The 21454-nt window shown below is 46.9% G+C and overlaps 2 protein-coding genes and 1 long non-coding RNA gene across 3 annotated transcripts; 2 read left to right on the plus strand and 1 right to left on the minus strand.

Annotated features, from left to right (window-relative positions):
• The first annotated feature begins 2837 nt into the window (after positions 1-2837).
• On the plus strand, positions 2838-4375 carry LOC136465976 (vegetative cell wall protein gp1-like). Its single transcript, XM_066464504.1, has 2 exons — positions 2838-3606; positions 4356-4375. The coding sequence occupies exons 1-2, from the start codon at positions 2838-2840 to the stop codon at positions 4373-4375; spliced, it is 789 nt and encodes a 262-aa protein (XP_066320601.1).
• Positions 4376-6585: 2210 nt separating this feature from the next.
• LOC136464049 (uncharacterized) lies at positions 6586-7179 on the plus strand. The gene is made up of 3 exons (XR_010761138.1): positions 6586-6713; positions 6873-6945; positions 7017-7179. It is a non-coding gene; the product is annotated as an uncharacterized lncRNA (long non-coding RNA).
• Positions 7180-10529: 3350 nt separating this feature from the next.
• Positions 10530-11880, minus strand: LOC136464050 (uncharacterized). The gene is made up of 3 exons (XM_066463016.1): positions 11655-11880; positions 11256-11571; positions 10530-11170 (listed from the first exon to the last, which is right to left on the minus strand). The coding sequence occupies exons 1-3, from the start codon at positions 11862-11864 to the stop codon at positions 10656-10658; spliced, it is 1041 nt and encodes a 346-aa protein (XP_066319113.1). The 5' UTR covers positions 11865-11880; the 3' UTR covers positions 10530-10655.
• Between the last annotated feature and the right edge of the window lie 9574 nt (positions 11881-21454).

A 21454-nucleotide genomic window follows, 5' to 3' on the forward strand; every position in this document is an offset into this window, starting at 1 on the left:
TATTTTATTAGATTTTCTATGTATTTTCGTACATTTAGATTGTTATCGTTGCAACTCTTCAGGGCGCTGAAGATTCTTATGGAAGTGGAGGCTCGCGAATTAGCACAGCCCGTCAACTCTGCAGCTATATAAAAGAGTCCATCTTTGCTGAACCGCTATCGGAGTCTAAGCATGAGGCTTTCGAGGTTCAGTACAACACATTCCTGGATGACTTTGCCACAGAGGTTGAACGCTTCTGGCCGAGGCGCGTTAAGGATTCATGTTGTCACTGAAGTTGTTCTGTTGGATTGTGCACGGCCTGAACAATTGAGCGTGTCGTCGGGTGGTTAGGGAGTTTATAGCCCAGGTGGCCTTTGAGTGGGCATCGGTAGGTTTCGTGCAGTTGAGGTCACTGGAAGGATCAAGATACATAAGAGGGGGGAGAATTAGGCTAATTCTAAATTTCTTGCAATAATTAAACCCTACACTTAGCCCATTTCACCCCCTTTGCCTAGAAGTATTTCTATTGTTCTATCGCACAAGAGTTTTGCACCCTAGGTTCTAATCCTACTCTATTATGATAATTCTAGGAATGTAGAGACATAAATTGAATTGCTCAAATGTAAATGCTCAAAGTAAAGAGAGGAAGAGAAACACGTCGATGTTTTTTCGAGGTATCAGAGAGTCGCCACTCCCCACTAGTCTTCATTAGAGCACCTACGCAAGGGTATAGCTCTCCCTTGATCCGCGCAAGGATCAAGTGCTCTCTACGGGCTGATTCTTTGACACTCTGTCGCTGTGAATCGCCCACAACCGCTCACACCATGACTTGGGCCATCCACAAGCTCCGTCGGATGGCCACCAAGTTCCCAATCACCACCAAGCCGTCTAGGTGATGACGATCATCAAGAGTAACAAGCACAAGCTCTCACTTGATCAAGACAAGCCTAATGAGAAGGATGGATGCACACTTGCTACTCCCTATGCACTAATGAGGTTCTTAATCTTAGGTTATCATATCTCAATCACCCCACTAGGCTCTTACTCCCCCTTACACTTCAAATGTGTTTCTCAGCTGAATATATGGGCAATAGCACTAAGTTGGACGAGTAGGAGAGGTATTTATACTCCCCACTTCAAAACATACTCGTTGGGGTCCAACTCAGCACATTTCGGGGTGACTAGATGCTCAGGTCAAAGTGACCGGACGCGTCCGGTCAGTGGCCAATGACTACATGACGCCAGCCCAGTTATTAGAGACCGGACTCTGACTAGCGTCCAGTCGCCACCCATTAGACGCGTCCGATAAAAAATTTCCTTCTCTGGATGCTTACTGTTGTTGACCGAACACTACCTCTTGTGCATCAGGTCACAACGTCCTCAGCGTCTAGTTGAAAAGCAAACCCTAGCAACGTGAGCTAATACTGACCAGATGCGACATCTGTGAGTCCGCTCCAGTGACCGGTCGATGAGCACACCCTAGTTGCGCGAGCTAACACTGACCGGACGCGGCACCTGTGCGTCCGGTCATCATCTAAGTCTCCATTCACCTCAAATTTTACCAACTTTGAAAACGACATCGACTTCAACTGATCTATGGGCTATCCTTGAGCTATCTAGTGCTAAGTTTGATAAGTGTGCACCACACCTAAACCATTAGACTCATCTAGGTCAAGCTACTAGTTCATACCCCCTTAATAGTATGGCCAAAGGAAAAGAAACAAAGTCCTAAACTACTCTAAGTGTCTCTCCAATACCAAACGACACTTAGAACTAGTATGTCCTTAACCTTGTTGTCCATCCTTTGAAAACCGAAGCGATTTCCTTCGATAGGGGTATGAAAACCATAATTGCCCAATTAATCACCGGTACCATGACCGAACTCAAATTGCCTCTGCAAAACACACGTTAGTCACAATAATCTTGTGTCGTCATTAATCACCAAAACCCAACTAGGGGCCTAGATGCTTTCAGTCGCCTCTAAGTTTGTTGTAATCCTCAGCTTCTTTCTTGTGTTTTTTGTCCGCCTCCTCTCTGTTAAGCTCGTCCCTTACTAATGCGGGGTAGCTTGTAATGTTTATCTATCTCCTCTCAGTGAAACACGTGCCTAGGTACGATCGAGAAAAAAATCTAGAAAATGATTAAGTTAGTAGTTTCCTTGGGAGAGTAAAACAGATTGGATCAAATTAATATTTTTCTTTAATTTTAGTGTTTACTCATTATAATTTATTTGAATTATTATTTATCTTATTTCTTTACAAATTCATTTGGAGATCAAACTGTTAACATTTTATGGTTTCTATTCAAAATTCTATTTACTAATTGTGTTTTGCATGTAGTGTTTGTTTAGGTACTTCCATCTCATATGGAAATAAAATATCTAGTTTTCCCTACTTTATTATTTCAACTCCAATGTTTATTGAATTGTGTAATTTACTCATATGGAAATCACTAATTTTGTGATTTTCAATATTGGATTTAACTATGTCCTGTGAGTATAATTTTGTGTAAAGAAAAAGACCGTTCTAAAACTGGGCCAACATTCAGGAACTACAAGATTCCATGGACCTCAGCGCATACCAACATAACAACCTATTTTAAGGAATTTTAACCAAGTTTATAGAGAATTATATTATCTAGTCTAGACTATCAAATAAATGCAGTATCAATAAAATATATTTCCTGATGTATTGAATGAATCTAATTTGATTCTGTAGATATTTATGTATTTCCTATCAACTTAGTTAAAAACTAGAGAAGTTTGAATTAAGAAAAAAACTAGAACGCCTTACAATTGGAATGGCCGAATTTTTTACTATTTGGCCCTTTTTCGAAAGTTTCTCTCAAATAGACCCCTGATGGAAAGAATTCCAGAAATGGACCCTTGGCTCGGCGCCAGAGTGAGTGGCGCCGAGGTCCTGGGCATGGGCAAACAGGCCTGTAAAGGGGCCTCAGGCGCCATCCACTCTGGCGCCGAGCTACGGCCTAATATCTACCCTCGGCCTTCTTCCCCATCTCCTTGCCCTAGCAGCCCCCGCCCGCCGCCGCCCGCCCACGCACGCGCCCGCCCGCTCCCGCCGCGCCCGCCCCGAGCCGCGCCCGCCACACCGCGCACCGCCCGCCGCGCCAACCGCGCCACGCGCTCCCTCCCTGAAGGCCGCGCAGCCGCCTGCCAGCGCCATGCCCGCGCCGCGCGGGCCGTCCTAGCCCTGCAGCTCCGCCGCCCGAGCACGCTTCTGCTCCCGGCGGCCGAGCCCACTCCCGCGCCGCTGCCTCCGCTCCCTCGCCCGAGCCCCGCACCACGCAGTCCGTGCCCTCACGCTGTTGCCCGTTGGTTGGCTGCAGCGCCGAGCCGCCACGCCCTCCACCGCCGTCCTAGCCTTTGTCTCCACCGCGGCGGCCTCGGCCTCGCCCCGCCTTGCCCCCTCCACCGCCGGCCTCGCCCCGCCTTGCCGACGTCCACCGCCGCCCTCGCCTCGCCCCGCCTCCCGCGGCCGTCGAGCCGGTCTCGCAGCGCGGAGCGCCGGCCACCCCGCGACCGCCGCGCACCACCTCTGTCGTTGGCCGCGCCACCGCAGTCCCGGATATTTGCCTTGACCTACGCCCATCGTCCGTCGACCCAGAAAGGTAAAAAATATGAATATGCAATGTACCTATTTAGTTGGTGTATGTTATTGACTAGTTATACTGTGATGACTTTGTTAGTTGATTTAGTTAGATATATATGTAGATAGATAGAAACATAGATACATTGGTAAATAGATATAGTTAGATAGCTACTTAGATATGTAGTTATATTTGTAGTTAACTACATATGATCTTGCTATTTAGTGAGTACACTATAAATATATACATAGTTATTATCATGATTACTTAGTTTGTAGTTAGAAAGTACTTGTTAGGTATTATCTATCGTCTAATTTGGACTAAAGGACATGTGTTTTGTTACGTTTTTTAAATAGATGGACAACCTAGTGACCATATATCATGGAGGCACGGTTGAAAGCGATCGTTATGGATATGTTGAGTTTCTTGACATGCAAAGCGTGCCTGTGCTATTCAATGATAGGCCTTCATTTAGTGATATGGTTGCAAGGGCTCGGGAGGAGCTGCATTGCTTTGGAGATGATGACATTGCAGTTGATGGTGTACTGCACCTAGGTTGTCCTCCGAACATCTTCAGGCGAATGATCTCAATTGGTTGTGTGGATCAGTGGGACAACTATGTGAGATCGGCTATGAAGAGCCAGCTGCAATGTTTGGACGTGGTTGTTCGTCGGGTGTTAGTTGATCCAATCCCTCATGGGTTTACCCCAGCAATGGATCATCCGGCACACATCGACCCTCTCGTTCCGGAACCTTACCTGCATGTGCAGATTGCGCCTACGGTTCCTGATGCTCAATCTGCCCCCAATGCGTTATTTGGAGATGGTTGTTATACTCATGTTTTCATGTCAGATCCTCCTTATGAGATCCCTTTGACACAGAATCATCCGAGTAAGTGTCTTAACCGCATGGTTTTTGGGAGCTTATCCCGTTCCTTGCATCTATTTCTTTCATTCTTTCCTCATTTCTGTAATGACGTTGCAGGAGACATTCGTGAGAATATCGATGTGCCCCATGTTGCTACGCAAGTGCACTTTTCAGATGGATTTTGTGGCTCCAATAATGTTGAAATTATGAATGATTTGGAGCCATATGAGATGGCTAGGGCTCTTGATTCTGATGATGATCGTCCTGTTGGAGAGCTAACGGAGAGTAATGTTGAGATGATGAGACGTATCTTTCCCGACCGCCGTGATCCTAGAGTTCATGAGTTTAGTGATCTTGCTCATTCTGATCTGGCGTTTGCAGAAGGACGTGATGATGAGCTCCTAGAAGCTCCTGAGGTCGGTCCTAACATGGTAATTGAGGAGGGGAGGGTGTTCAATGACCTCCCTGCTTTGAAGAGGTGGTTGCAGGCTTTTGCAGTGATACGAAAGAGGCCTTACAGGGTATTGCATTCATATGTGGAGCGCCGTTACACAGTTGTGTGTGACAAGGAACGCTGCCCATAGAGGGTTTGTGCAAGGAAGCAACAGGTGACTGGAAAATGGAAGATCACAAAAGTAGTTGGGCCACACAATTGTGCTGACCATGAGCTGACACTGAGGCATCGGCAGTTGACATCTACCCTCATTGCCAAGCGGTTGATGGGAATTTTGCAGGGAGAACCCAACATGAAGGTGAGAACAATTATCAGGACCGTTGAGGTGTTGTATGGAGGATATGTGATAACTTATGGTAAAGCATGGAGGGCTAAGCAGCGAGCGTGGAAGATGATATATGGGGTCTGGGAGGATGGGTATGAGCAGCTGCCAGTTCTTTTCAATGCAATCAAAGCGGTGAATCCAGGCATGCATTATGAGTACATCCCAAAACCTAATGCATGGAAGGATGGGAGGCAGATATTTTTCCGTGCCTTCTGGTGCTTTCCTCAGTGTGTCGAGGCCTTTAGGCACTGTCGTCCCGTCTTCTCCATTGATGGTACGTTCTTGATTAGCAAATACCAGGGCACACTTCTTATAGCCATATCCTGTGACGCGAACAACAAGTTGGTTCCTTTGGCATTTGCTTTGGTTGAGAAGGAGAACAATGACAGTTGGGGATGGTTTTTGAGGCTAGTCCGGATACATGTGGTTGGCCCTAGCAGGGAGGTTGGCGTCATATCTGATAGGCATCAGGGCATACTTAATGCCGTGCGAGAGCAGTTAGAGGGGTATGCACCTTTGCACCATCGTTGGTGTACTCGACACCTTGCCGAGAATCTACTACGGAAGGATAGTGTCAAGAAAAACTTTGATCTATTGTAGGAGGCTGCTCGACAGCTTGAGGACAAGTACTTTAGGGAAAAGTTGGAGCAGGTCAGAACCGCATCAAATGCAGAAGGTAGACAATGGCTCACAGGTTTGATGAGGGATTTGGAGAAATGGACGAGAGCTCATGACGACGGTGGCTGGAGGTACGAGTTTCAGTGCAGCAACATGGCAGTCATTCAATAAGTTGCTATTGGGGATACGTGGTATGCCCGTGAATGCAATTGTTCAATTCACCTTCTATAAGCTTGTTGCCTGGTTCAACGATAGACACGCCCATGCATTGCAGTTGAGGAGTGATGGAGAGATATGGGCTCGAAACCAAAGGCACACCTAGAGAAGGCAAGAGAAAGGGCTGGCACACATGAGGTTGCATGCTTTGACCATGCCACAGGGACTTATCAGGTCGAGCATAGGGGCGGTACAACGTCTGACGGCGAGGTCCAAGAGTCGAGGATACATGTGGTTGTCCTCCAAGATTTCAAGTGCACTTGTGGTAAACCAAGGCAATACCACTTTGTATGTTCGCATTTGGTGGCAGCAGCTAGGCATCGCAACTATAATATCGAGAGGAGGATACCTCACGAGTTCAGTGTCAACAAGCTTGTGAACACATGGAGCCCTCGCTTCGTGCCTTTCCGAGACCCTGGAGAGTGGCCTCCTTATGATGGGCTGAAGTACATTACGGATCCAGCTTACCGTTGGAACAAGCGTGGATCAAGGCAGAGGACGAGGCATAGGATGGTTATGGATCAGATACCTAGAAGAACTAGGCGTGGGAGAGGAACTCCATTTGTTACTGATCCCGAGCAGTACGAGTGTGGCAAGTGCGGTAGACTTGGCCACAACTCACGAAGTTGCCATTGGCAGATTAGTGAGGTAGGACTATTGGTTTATAGTATTATTTTATATTTTGTCGTATCATATATTTAATTATGCATGTCTCAATTTATGCTTGTATTTGTGTCAATTACCTATACATTTATAAGTTCATGTTTCATTGTACATTGCAATTCTAATTCATTCACTTTTTTGTAGGATGGAGCAATTCCACCTGCTCGACCCGACGTACGAGGAGACCCACAGAGGACGTCTCGTTGCGCTGGGGCAGGTAATAATCTATAAGTTTTATTCGTACATGTGTTCGTGAAGTAACATGTGACTATGTTATATTCGACGCAGGACCTTCCGCACCTTCATTCTAGGACCCACAGTGGGTTCTTGGACATTCGGTACGACGATAGGTACACTCCTTTCCTGCAAAGAGCTGGCCTGGATGTCATCTCCTTTCAGGTTCGTTGTGGGTTGCCCAAGTTCAACTCAGTGGCGATAACTGCGTTGGTAGACAGGTATTAAAGTGAATCATTGCCTCCATTCATGGCCATTTGTTAATGCGATTGACTTTTTGACAAGTAATCTTGCTTGGTCTTAAATATAGGTGGCGGTCGGAGACTCACAGCTTCCACCTACCTTTCGGGGAGATGACAGTCTCGCTTCAGGACTATCAGAAGATGCTAGGCCTAAGGATTCATGGGAACCCAGTCACCGGGCAGTGCAGGTCAGAGGGATGGAGAGCACGAGTGGAGGCCTTCCTTGGGCGTGAGCTTGGCGAGCAAGGGGCTCGCACTTCTGGAGTTCCCATCTCATGTCTACGTACAGAGTTCGCACAGTGCCCCGAGGAGGCAGATGAGGAGACGGTTGGGTACTACTGCCGGGCGTGGATCCTACACCTTTTTGCTTGCGTTCTCTTTCCCGACGCGACGGGTGACAATGTGTCCTGGATGTGGATCCACTGCCTCAGTAACTGGGACCAGGCGGGTCAGTACAGCTGGGGCTCTGCAGTCTTGTGTTTTCTATACCGGCAGCTGTGCGAGGGGTGTCATCGGTTTACGGCGAACCCGTCACTTGGTGGATGCGTGTACCTGTTATAGCTGTGGATGTGGGCTCGTTTTCCAGTTGGTCGTCCAGAGGTACTGGCTCGTCGTGAGTAGTTCCAAGGTCAGCCTCCAAGTCGCCAGTCGACGTGGGCGTACCTTTGGGACCAGGTCAGGGTTTCGCACACGAGGATAGACCAGGCGTACATTCAGTACACGAACGAGCTAGATTCGTTGACGGCGTCTAGTGTAAGTAAATTTTATTTTCCATGCAGCTATTAAAAGGATTAGTATACCATCTAACATCTTATTTGAACATGATGCAGGTAGAGTGGGAGCCATATGGTGGAGAGGACGCACTACTTTTTTAGCTGAGCACCGTATGTGGGGCCGACGACTACTTCTATAGGATGAGGTGCCCTCTAATCTGCTTCTATGCTATCGAGTACCACCTACCAGATAGGGTTGCACGCCAATTTGGAGTGAGACAGCTTTGGCCTATGCCTCTGTTCTTGACTGGCGTTGACTTACACAAGTAAGTGTTTTGATATTTCAAATGAGTCATGATGATGGTCCATTTCTTATAATATGGTGCCACGTACGTGGATTAATGTAACGATGACATACGTGCAGGTTGGATCGTCAGAGGAACAAGAAGATTTTTGACTAGGAGAGGCACCACTAGTCCTACATTGAGGAATGGGAGGAGATGCATGACAACCTGGACGACAACAATGAGCCGCACACGAACCGTGAGTTCAGGCGGTACCAAGCTTGGTACCAGCATTCGACAAGGTGCAGGCTCAGACTACAGTGGACCGAAGCTAACTACGCCGACATCGAGTCCTCCGACGATGAGGACACGACGTACGACCGGTCCACTCGTGCAGGAAGGCAGGTGGAGGCAGGACCGATCTTGGACAGAGTGGTAAGCCAATCGACTTATTTTGTTACGTTTAGTTACATAACAATACATTAGGTGTTCTTGGACCGACGTTAGGAGTTATCTATTGTAGTTATTGCAACCTTCAAGCTGTATAACCCTTGTAATAAGTTACATTCTTGTACAAAAGAAAACAAAACTAAATGATATATGTTCAGAAGTCTTATTATTGAAAACATTGTTGCAGGGCAATACACTGAGAAGCTCAGTTGAAGAGATCAAGCGCGTTCGGCCTAGAGTCAATGATGACTACATACTTGGCTTCCTAGATGTAAGATTACAAATATTCTTTCAAACAAATCATTAATACGTTATATTCTTTCACTTAACATAGTTTTGTACAACAGAGGCTGTCACGTCGTCTACGCCGTGCGGCTGGTCATTGTGGTTGCAGGACAAACACGACGCATGACATGTACGATCCTTCCACAGGAAGAGGAGCCTTGGGTTCCTCTAGTTAAGCAGCTACAGGGGACGAGGAGGAGGACGAGGAGGCCGACGACGACGATGACATGGACAAGAGGCACGATGAGCTTGGGCCCTCTCAGCTCCATGATGCTCCATCGACTCATCCTACACCGCCTCTAGGCACTAGGCGACGCCGTCCGCGTGACCCTTACACTCCAGGCACCAGCGCTCTGGGTCACAAGGGTAGGGGCAAGAGTAGGAGACAGTGAGGGACATGGTAGATGTTACTATGAACTATTGTATTTACTTATCTTTAATTATTCGGGACTGTATGGACATTGTGGACTATTTGTACTTTGCATGACATATTATGTTAGTTGTGATATTCGTTGTGGTTGCATTATGCTTGTTGGATGATTAAATGTTTAGAATATATATTGATGCCTCTGTTTGTAACAAGACCGTATCTTGTGGATGCTTCTAATACAAGACCGTATCTTGCGAATTTTTTGCGTGAATCTTTAATCATACTATACTTGTACAAAGGCACAAATGTAGTACACAGATTAACTATAAATTTATTACGTTCCCAGTTGAGAGCAAAAGTACACAGATTAACTACAAATGTACAAAGCTCTTTATGAGAGGTTCCCAGTTGAGAGCAAAAGTGATTTCACCAAAGAGGCACCACTGACATGATATGATGATAGGAAAGAAGAGTGGCCAAAATGCATGCATGGTGAGGACTGCCTAGTGCAGATGTTCACCGAGGGAATAGATGGAGGTCGTCGTTTCTTCAAATGCCCGCGAGCATGGGTAATTTCTATTACTATTTGTTTCTTCAATATGTTTGTCTTGTATATCACTTACACGACATACTTTTTGTAGTCTTCCTTGACCGAAGAAAACTGTGGGTTCAGTAGGTGGGTCGATCCTCGACCTATTTATCCGCATGCGGAGTACATCTACTACCTACAAGACCGTATCTTCGATCTAGAAAGGGAAGTTAGCAGCGGTTACAAGGACGACGAACAGGACGACAACAACAATGGTGCCGATTCATAGGAGGCACTCTGCAATGATCCATATTGCACCTGCCCTAACCACAAGAAAAAGGGGTCTCCCCCATCACCCCCGCCACCACCACCACCAACAACGGGAGGCTACTATGGAGAAGGTGCAACACAATTTGCTATGTGGCCACACTACTAGGATGACTTTATGTTTTTCTTGTGGAGAATCCCATGTTTAATTATCTAAGGCATGTTAGGTTTAATTACCGAAGGCATGGTTTAATTACCTAAGGCATGTTAGGTTTAGTCAAAGAAAACTATGTACCCAGGTTCGGTACCTGTAGTCACATGCCATTTAATGTGTTTCGTGTGTTGATTTCTATAATGTCGTATGTCGTTAACTGTTTTTTGCAGCACGTGTTCAAATGGAAATAAGTCTGTATCATTAAGCGGAATATTAAGACCATTGATAATGAAAACAACCACATAATGAAAAGTTCGATACTATGTCACATTACACAACATATTAATAGTATAACTAAGTGCCGACAGTAGACAAAGGGGCAAATGCACTTCCAAATCCTCAATCTGAAACGTACTGAGTAAGCAACTCATCATCCGAGTACCAGTCCTCTACTACAACCCTGTTGCTGCGGCTAGGCTCAACTGCGTTGCTCTGACCTGCCTGTCGCTTGTAGTAAGCGGCCTCCGCTTCGTCTGCGGCCGCTGCGGCCTGAGTGAAGAACGCGTCGTCATCCTCCTCTACCTGTAAGCCCGCCTCTGCTAGAGCGATGAGCTCGCTCAGTCTGCCAGTGTCATCGTCAGCCTCCTGCGCCTGAATGCCCGCCTCTGCTAGAGAGATGAGCTCGCTCAGTCTGCCTGTGTCGTCCTCAGCCTCCTGCGCCTGTATGCCCGCCTCTGCTAAAGCAATGAGCTCACTCAGTCTGCCAGTGTCGTCCTCATCCTCGTCTCCATCATCACACAGCACAATCGGTGATTGAACGGTGCGACCAGCTCGTGATCTATGGGCATCTAACTTCTTCTCCTCATATCTTGCACGAGCCACCTCTGCAGCATGTTCCCCGCTGCAACCAATCCCTTGATGTATAAAATGCAATCAGTTAGCAACTCGATAATATTACATTTAAAACCAGGCAACGAAAAAAGGTTTTCAAGCACTCACTGGCACATAATGTAGCAACATGCTCGTCCAAGACCTGCATCTGTACTCTTGTCTCCTCCCTTGCCTCATTCCTTGCCCTCTCCTCCTCTAACGTCGTCCGCCTCTCCAATCCCCATTTGTTAAGCCCAACATCGATCGGGTTACAAATACCGCGCTGTCTAGCAAACTCACACATCTTTTCTTTGTGATGTTTAACGAATAGGTTGACGTAGTCAGGTCCATATCCCCTCTTCCATGCAATTACTTGCCTCTTCTTCAGTTCATCCAAGAACTTAGCTTGACCATCATAACATTCCCAACTGCATTTCCTAGTGCTCTGTTCAAAACAAATATTATATCATATATGTATTAGGAAAACAAACAAAATACGATTTCATGTTTACCAGAAATATAACGAACCTCATCATACTCAATCATATGGCCGCAATAATGACCTATTCCAAGCTCCGAAGGGACTAGGCCATAGTTGGATTTTACACCACATTCGCATATGACAGGAGGTGCTTTGTAGATTACCCGTTCTTTCTTCTTTTCCTTAACCCTCCGCGGTTCTTCCGGCCATTGGTTCTTAGGACCATACAACCACTCCTTGAAACGACACTTCGCCATCGAATACACCTAAATAATGAGACATTAGTACATAAACACATATAGCTCAAGATTTTAACACATACACTTTGCACTTACTTCATGCTTGTTTGGACACACAAACTCTAACGTATTCTTAGGGTTTATCACAGCTCGATCTCCGCAATCGCACAGAGGAGGTTTCTCGAGTCGTCTAACTGCGGCTAGGTGCTTCTCCTTAGCCGTCATTGCCGGAGGGTTAGGGGGGTGGAACCCACCGCTTGAAGTGCTCACGTGGATGTCTCCCTCTAAACCAATCGTCGAAAAAGAGGTACCTAGGATCAAACTTTTCTGCACCATCGATCCACTGAAAGAAAAAGCACCTCTCATGGTCCTACACAACGAGATTCCAATAATATATTAGTACCATACTTAAACAAATAAAGAAAAAGGATAGTACAAATAATTTCTTACATTAAACCGACTACATGTGTAGAAGCAACGCGCGGCTGTGTCCGGATGTTTCGATTGAAAAACATGGGCCGGGAAACCACAATCACAGTTAGGGACAGGAAGGTCAGGGGGAACGTGGGCATCTTTGCTAGACGCGTCGGGGTATAATTCTCGAGGACGACCTCGTTTTCGTCAAAACTCCTCCCGAAATATTTCTTGCATCTAACAAATAGGATGTAATTTAGCAAACATAAATAAAAACATCACAACAAAATATCAATAAGAACCATAACTACAATCCAATCAATTTTGTTATAAGAACCAAAAGCAGTTAACATTATACCCTAAACCTAGGGTTTCTCATTTCATCCACAACAATAAACCCATAACATAACTACATGTGGCTTGGTTTGCTAGCATTTTCCACGCCTTGAAATGAACCTACGGTTGTATAATACATATATTGAGGGATACAATGAAACCCTAAGTGATGACGATTCTTAGGTTCAAAAATCCGACTAATATGTACCGAATCTATGCGAGAAAAACAAGGAGGTGAGCGAGTATACCTTGCTCTCGAAGATCTACGGATCAAATCAAGGTTTTCAAGGTCCAATATGTCGATTCGTGAGGTAGGATGAAGTGGTGAGAAAAAAACCCGAGGAGAAAGAAGAGGAAGAACGCTCGGGGAAGAAGGCTGGGCTGGGGTTAAATGCAGGTAGCTCGGCGCCAGAGTGAATGGCGCCGAGCTCGGCGCCAGAGTGGATGGCGCCGAGCCCCTTACAGGCCGTTTGCCCGTGCCCAGGACCTCGGCGCCAGTCATCGTGGCGCCGAGCTCGGCGCCACTCACTCTGGCGCGGCGCCACTCACTCTGGCGCCGAGCCAAGGGTCCATTTCTGGAATTCTTTCCGCCAGGGGTCTATTTGAGAGAAACTTTCGAAAAAAGGGCCAAATAGTAAAAAAATCGGTTGGAATGGAGGGAGTACATCATGATAAGATCAAAATGGGCCAGGAACATCTGTGCCTAGAGTACCTGCAAACGGGGTGTTTGATCCGGTGCTGGATGTAGAAGGTGTTGTTGCACGGATGGTCTTCGCAGCAGGCCCCGTGAAATCAATGAAAAAGCTTGTATTCAGGTCAATAGTCAGAAGGCATAGATCTTCCAGCACTCTGGAAGCTGACGTCAGGTCCATCTTCAACGGAACGAGACCAAAGGACAAATGGTCGAGACTGCTGATCTTCATGAATGCCAGTGAAGAATCCACTGGAGCATTTTCCAGCACAGAACTAAAGAACAGGTCATTCAGCTCAGAAATCAGCTTTTGCAGTTGGCTCAGTATATCTTTTCCTTTGGCCACAGCACCTGACTCATCAGAGTTTTCATTCGCAATAGCCACCGGGCTAACATGTTGGCCAAACTAATGGCCTTGTGTTTTTCAATCAAAGCCGGAGTAACAGTAAAGGAAGTAGGTTTCCCATCCAGATCTTTGTGAAACAAAAACAGTGGACCTGAAGTCTTCCTCTTCTTCGGCTGTGGTTTAACCACTACATCACCCTGCTGGATATCAGTGCTAGGCTCACGCTTGAGAGAATCAAGATACTGAATCATCCATTTTGTGACTCTAAAGCAGCATTCCACGTGCATATCAGAGCTCCTGAAATGTTTGGTGATTTTCCCAGCTGTGGTCGACGCTGGTATCACCCATTGGCAGGCCAGGCAGCGGAGTCGTCTTTCCCTCACCTCATCGTCGAAAGCCACCAGAAAATCAGAAACTGAACCTTTCCTGTCTCTGTCACCTGGCATGCATGACGGGAAATACAGGAGGAGGTAATCACAGAGAACACCGAAAATATTTTCATCTTGATCTGCTGCGGGTGGCTTGCGGTTGTTCACGCAATTCTGGACCATCTTCACTCGATCCTCCAAATCAGCAGGCCTGAACAGTTCATCACTGTTGTGGTTCAGGAGAGGCTTCACTTTATCACTGAAAACTTTTTCCGCTTCCATCAAATGGGCAATCTCGGCTTGGTAAATGGAGAAGAGAATTCCTGGATGCTGATAGAAGCTACTTCCCTGGACCTTTGTCAAGATCTCAAGAACATGCTCCTCGAGGCCTCTGTAATCGTGGTTTTGAACTAAACCCTCGGCAGCATCCACATCAAATTTTATAAATTTCAGGGTAGCGCCGACAGCATCCTCCATGACTGTGGCGGCGTCTTGGACGGCGACGGCGGATGTCACGGGGGCGGCGGAGCCAGATGTCGCCGCCATAACACAGTCAATGTCTGAGACAACTCTCCTTCCCCTGCCCGCCCTCTACACCCTGTTCGATTGATCGTTTCTGTGGCTTATAAGCCGGTTGATGCTGTTTTATTATGAGAGAAAAACACTATATCATGAACTGATAAGCATGGCTGATACGATCGAGCGAACAGGTGTATATCGATCCTCCAAGAGTCTTTTCTGGTCAACGGCGGCGGCGACGAGATAATATAAAAACCTAAGTTTGGCAGGTGAGTTGTAAACGTAGATTTCTTGTGCTGTCTTATATATGATCCAATGTGTCTTGATGGCTCCGAGAGATTATATATGTGCTCGAAATCCATCTATATCTATCATATATCTATATCCGTACCTGTCTATATCTAATACTCCTACTTATATAAATCTCGCGTTCGAATCATACAAGAGTCCGTCGTCTCAAGAGTTCACAACCAATTCCAAACGAATACAGATGCACAAATTTCCAACATTGCCAGATTCAATGGAGAGCTCCTCAACGTGGAGGAAGCCATGCCAGGCCGCAGTACAAGACATGGACAGCCTCAAGGCCCTCGATTCTCCTGCGCGTTGCGTCCTCGCCTCACACCGTCGTCTCCTCCACGCGCAGCAGCTGGCACCAAATGCTTCACCGCGGGGCGCCGGACACTCTCCGCGCCGCGGCCATGCGGCCCGCGCCGTCGTCGGCCGTGTGATACGCCGCAGCCCATGATCCGGGCTTACGACCCGTCATCAAATCATACTGATTTAGTAGTTTTACTCTCTCTTTTTTTTCGCGTACCAACTCTTCACCTTCAACCAACCAAATTTTCTGAGCTGTCCAAGTTTTGTCTTGCTAATACGGAGTAACATGTAGTTCCTGCGTTGCTCGCTTATTTGGATCGACGTGCGTGGGCGGGCGCAGCTCCCGGCTATGATCCAAACAGACGACGGCTGGCCGTGGCACGATGGAGCGCGCCTGTCCGCCGCCGCCGTGTCGGCCGCGCGCCAACCTTGCAAAGTTGCAAGCGTTGCTCGGCATCGGCAGTCATCGCCTTCCCATGATCCCAATTCCCATCCGTCCCAGTATCCCACCCGCGCGCTGGCCGCTCCCCGTTGTGGTCCGCTGCACCGTGCACGCAGCACGTACCACGCTGGCTGTCAGCCGCCTCTCTGTCTCTCCGCACCCGCCGCTCCTGCATCCAGCATCCCCGTGGCCCGTGCAGCCGCCTGCCGCCTGCCCTACTGCTCGTTCGATCGATCGGGACAGCGTAGAGGCCAGCGGATCATTGCCGATAGCCACCAAAATGGTGGAACACACGAACGATTTTTCCAGAGAACAAGAGGCGGCGCAGAAAATGGTGTTGCGCTGCACGAGCACGAATCCTGATCGCGCGCGCAGAGACGAGTTCCGATATGGGGCGGCGGCGCGACGAGGGATTAGTTGAGGGTTCGCTACGCATGGGATGGGATGGGACGGCCGCCGGGTGGGGCCTGATGAACTGTCAGAGTCCTAGTATAGTGTCAATCAGATCAGAGGTCGATCTGCTGGTAGGATACGGCAGCGCGGCAAGCACACGGATCATGCACGAGTTTTTCCTCTCTTTTCGTTTGGGCCGGACGTGAAAATCCAGCGTGAGTGGTAGACGGAAAGATCTTTCCGGCTGGCCCGGACCTGAAGGCTCCTGTCCACCAGTATCGGGCCTTCGCGCCTTTAAAATCGTACCAGAAGTGGCCCACTTACATTTACGAAGCCCTTTTCGCTCCTCTCCCCATCTTTTCTCAGTAGAAACAGTAAGTGCTGTACATCACTGTAGAAAAAAAGAAAATACATACTCCTAGATGAGTCAGCACTGTACATAGTTATTACATAGCTAGTTGATTTAGTTATTGAGATAAATATAGTTAGATAGCTAGTGACATAGTTATTTAGGATGTAGTTGGTTATTATCTATTAGAGAGGTACTATATAGCAACTACTTTGGGCTAAACGAACTGTATTTTAATTTTTGTTTGAACTACTAGATGGACAACTTACTGAGCATATATCATGGAGGCACCGTGGAAAGAGATCGCTATGGATATGTTGAGTTTGTTGATATGCAAATAATATCTGTGTTATTCAATGAGAAGCCTTCATTTAGTGAGTTGGTTGCAAGGGCTCGGGAGAAGCTACATTGCCATGGAACCGATGATGATGATGGCATCGCAGTGGATGGTGTACTTCACCTAGGTTCCCCTCCCAACATCCTAAGGAAGATGATCCCAATTGGGTATGCAGACTAGTGGGGGAACTATATGAGATCGGCTATGAAGTGCCAGTTTCAAAGTTTGGACGTGGTTGTGCGTCGGGTGTTAGTTGATCCTATCCCTCATGGGTTTTCTCCACCAATGGGTCAGCAGGCACACTTCGACCCTTCCGTCCCGGAACCTGATATGGATGTGGAGGTTGCACCTACGGTTTCCGATGCTCAATTTGGTCCCAATGAGCTAGTTGGAGATGCTTGTCAGACTTATGATGTTGTGGCAGATCCTTCTCATGAGATCCCTTTGACACATAATCATCTGAGTAAGTGTCTTATCCGCATGGTTATTGGGAGCTTACCGCCTTTCTTACATCTATTTTTTCATTCTTTTCTCATTTTTCTACTTATGTTGCAGGGATATTTCAGACAATGTGGATGTGCCCACTGTTGCTGCGTAAGTGCATTGTAGAGATGGATTCCGTGGCTCTAATAGTGTTGAAATTATGAATGATTTGGAGCCATATGAGATGGCAAGGGCTCTTGATTCTAACGATGATCGTCCTGTTGGAGAGCTGACAGAGAGTGATGTTGAGATGCTGAGGCGTATCTTTCCTGATCGCCGTGATCTAAGAGTTCACGAGTTCAGCGATCTTGCTCATTCCGATCAGGCGTGTGCAGAAGGACCTAATGATGAGCTCCTAGAAGCTCCTGAGGCCGGCCCTAATATGGTAATTGAGAAGGGTAGGGTATTCAAGGACCTCTATATATTGAAGAGGTGGTTGCAGGCGTTTGTAGTGATACGAAAGATACCTTACAAGGTCTTGTATTCATATGCGGAGCGCCATTATAGAGTTGTGTGTGACAAGAAACGCTGCCCATGGAGGGTTTGTGCAAGGAAGCAAAAGGTCACCGAAAAGTGGAAGATCACAAAAGTTGTTGGGCCACACAATTGTGCTGACCATGTGCTGACACTAAAGCATCGGTAGTTGACATGTACCCTCATTGCTAAGCGGTTGATGGGAATATTGCAAGGAGAACCAACCATGAAGGTTAGGACAATTATCAGGACCTTTGAGGCGTTGTATGGAGGTTATGTGATAACTTATGGTAAAGCTTGGAGGGCTAAGCAGCGAGTGTGGAAGATGATATATGGGGACTGGGAGGATGGGTATGAGCAGTTGCCAGTACTTTTTAATGCAATCAAAGCGGTGAATCTAGGCATGCATTATGAGTACATCCCAAAACTAAATGCATGGAAGGATGGGGGGTAGATATTCTTCCGTGCTTTCTAGTGCTTCCCTCGGTGTGTCGAGGCCTTTAGGCACTATCGTCCTGTCTTCTCCATTGATGGTATGTTCTTGATTGGCAAATACCAGGCACACTTCTTATAGCCATATCCTGTGATGCGAACAACAAGTTAGTTCCTTTGGCATTTGCTTTGGTTGAGAAGGAGAACAATGACAATTGAGGATGGTTCTTGAGACTAGTCCGGATACATGTGGTTGGGCCTGGTAGGGAGGTTGGCGTCATATCTAATAGGCACCAGGGCATACTTAATGCCGTGCAAGAGCAGATAGAGGGGTATGCACCTTTGCACCATCATTGGTGTACTCAGCACCTTGCCGAGAATCTACTCCAGAAGGATGGTGTGAAGGATAACTTTGATCTGTTCTAGGAGGCTGCTCGACAGCTTGAGGACAAGTATTTTCAGAAAAAGTTGGAGCTGGTCAGAACCACATCAAATGCAGAAAGTAGACAATGGCTCACATGTTTGATGAGGGATTTGGAGAAATGGACAAGAGCTCATGACGCCGGTGGATGGAGGTACGAGTTTCATTGCAGCAACATGGCGAAGTCATTCAATAAGTTGCTATTGGGGATACGTGGTATGCCCATGAATGCAATCGTTCAATTCACCTTCTACAAGCTTGTTGCCTGGTTCAACGATAGACATGCCCATGCATTGAAGTTGCGGAGTGATGGAGAGATATGGACTCTAAAACCAAAGGTACACCTAGAGAAGGCAAATGAAAGGGCTGGCACATATGAGGTTACATGTTTTGACCATGCCACAGGGACTTATCTAGTCGAGCATAGGGGTGGTACAACATTGGACGGTGAGGTCCGAGAGTCGAGGATGCATGTGGTAATCCTCCAAGATTTCACATGCACTTGTGGTAAACCAAGGCAGCACCACTTTCTATGTTCTCATTTTGTGGCAGCAGCTAGGCATCGCAACTTTAATATCGAGGCAGGATACCTCATGAGTTCAATGTCGACACGCTTGTGCACACATGGAGCCCCCGTTTTGTGTCTTTCTGGGACCCTAGAGAGTGGCCTCCATATGATGGGCCAAAGTACATTGCGGATCCAGCTTACCGTTGGAACAAGCGTGGATCAAGGAAGAGGACGAGGCATAGGATGGTTATGGATCAGATACACAGAAGAATGAGGCGTGGGAGAGGAACCCCATTTCTTACTGACCCCGAGCAATATGAGTGCGGCAAGTGCTGTAGACTAGACCATAATTCACGCACTTGCCATTGGCAGATTAGTGAGGTGTGACTATTGGTTGTTTTCATTATTTCATATTTGTCATATTCATTCAATTAATTATGCATGTCTCAATTTATGCTTGTAATTGTGTCAATGACTTGTATATTTCTAAGTTTATGTTTCATTGTATATTGAATTTCTATTTCATTGACTTTTTTGTAGGATGGCGCAATTCCACCTGCTCGACCCCGTGTACGAGGAGACCCACTGAGGACGTCTCATACCGGAGGGGCAGGTAATAATCTATACGTCTTGTTCAAATTTTTGTGAGCGTACATGTGTTCATGAAGTAACGGGAGACTATGTTTTATTCCATGTAGGACCTTCTGCTCCTTCGTCCTAGAACCCACAATGGGTTCTTGGACATGTAGTACGACAACAAGTACACTCCTTTCCTGCAAAGAGCTAGCCTAGATGTTATCTCTTTTCAGGTTTGTCGTGGGTTGCCCAAGTTCAACTCAGCGGCCATAACTACGTTGGTTGACAGGTATTATCTTCAATCATTGCCTCCATTCATGGCCATTTATTCATGTGCTTGCCTTTTTGACATGTAATCTTGCTTTGTCTAAAATGTAGGTGGCGGTCGGAGACTCACAGCTTTCACTTGCCTTTTGGAGAGATGACAGTCATGCTCTAGGACTGTCAAAAGATGCTAGGTCTAAGGATTCACGGTAACGCAGTGACTAGGCAGTGCAGGTCAGAAGATTGGAGAGCATGAGTAGAGGCCTTCCTTAGGCGTGAGGTTGGCGAGCAAGGGGCTCGTAGTTCTAGAGTTCTAATCTACTGGCTTCGGCAAGAGTTCGCATAGTGCCCTAAGGAGGCAGGTGAGGAGACACATGCTCTGGCAGTAGTCTGGTCTCATTACCCTACCATCGATCTGCGAGCGATAGGGGCCAGATTTGCCAGAGGCACTGGTGCGACGAAGCAGCAGGAGCTGGAAGATGAGGTGGAGGATGCGGCGAAGAGGCTGGTCGGAGACGTCGACCTGTTTAGCGAGGTGGACGAAGAGAGCCAAACATAATAACCTGCTCGGAGGGTGATCTGTAACAGCTGGAGAGGATAGTTAAAATGCACGAGAGCGCAGAGAATTATTTATGTATATGTATAAATGTTGTAAAGTGACATGTGCATGTTTATGCAGTTTGCTAGTATTTCATTGAAAAAACGTTGTAGTGTTAACCCTAACACGATTATATGTAGTATAAGTAGCATCCGAACAGTTAGTTCGTTACTGGGATCTTGGCCTTGGCTAGCCCATATTCCATAATGTCGAGCACGAAGCCCGTTCACGTGTAGGAGGAACAGGCATGACCAAGGAGCCGCAACCGACCACCCATAACGTAGAGCGCGGAGCCCGTAGCACATATAGGGAGAGATCAGAGACTAGGTCTTCTCCAAAGAGCATAGAGCAAAACGTGTGCTGCTCGGCGGTTGGCGAAATATCTTGGAGATATGGTGAAACGTGGCAGAGCATTTATGGAGATCACGTATTAGAGTTTGTTAAGTTGTAGCTTAGAGCTGGCGACCGCAAATGGAGATTAAACTGTAATCGAGATATAATGGAGACAAATTATGGCGACAAAAACTTCATTCAATATGGAGTGGAGAGTACATATCTAGAGCGTTTCAAGGATAGAAATGTATAAGGTGTTCAATGTGCCATGAATTGAGAATATCGATTCTGTCCAAGTCACATAGCTGGTAAGACCCTGGTCGGGTAACCTCTTTGACCACATAGGGGCCTTCCTAGGGGGAGGAGAGCTTGTGCATCCCTTCGGTTTTCTGTTTTTTGCGAAGAACGAGGTCGCCGACAGCAAATGAATGACCTTTGATGTTGCGGTTGTAGTATCTTCGCAAGCCTTCTAGGTATTTGGCTATGCGGATGCAAGTGATCAGGCGTTCTTCTTTGGCCCTATTGACGTCCTCTGTCCGAATAGCTACGGCTTGCTCTTTATTATAATGTTCCACCCTAGGTGCTCGGAAGGCAATATCCGTTGGTAGTATGACTTCTGAGCCATAGACCAAGAAATATGGAGACACACCAGTGTTGTGACTAGCTTGAGTACGCAATCCCCATACCATAGCTGGTAGCTCTTTAAGCCATCTGCCCAAATGCT

The sequence above is a fragment of the Miscanthus floridulus genome, chromosome 7 (assembly GCF_019320115.1).
Source record: "Miscanthus floridulus cultivar M001 chromosome 7, ASM1932011v1, whole genome shotgun sequence".
NCBI classification, from domain to species: domain Eukaryota; kingdom Viridiplantae; phylum Streptophyta; class Magnoliopsida; order Poales; family Poaceae; genus Miscanthus; species Miscanthus floridulus.

Bases quoted from the DNA above. Each gene is read 5' to 3' on its own strand.
- LOC136464050 (XM_066463016.1), bottom strand. From the start codon at position 11,864: ATGGCGAAGTGTCGTTTCAAGGAGTGGTTGTATGGTCCTAAGAACCAA. The intron at 11,572-11,654 runs GTTCGTTATATT...TGTTTTGAACAG, and splicing joins ATATGATTGAGTATGATGAG to AGCACTAGGAAATGCAGTTG. The intron at 11,171-11,255 runs GTGAGTGCTTGA...TTATACATCAAG, and splicing joins TGTTGCTACATTATGTGCCA to GGATTGGTTGCAGCGGGGAA.
- LOC136465976 (XM_066464504.1), top strand. From the start codon at position 2,838: ATGGAAAGAATTCCAGAAATGGACCCTTGGCTCGGCGCCAGAGTGAGT. The intron at 3,607-4,355 runs GTAAAAAATATG...CTGCATGTGCAG, and splicing joins TCGTCCGTCGACCCAGAAAG to ATTGCGCCTACGGTTCCTGA.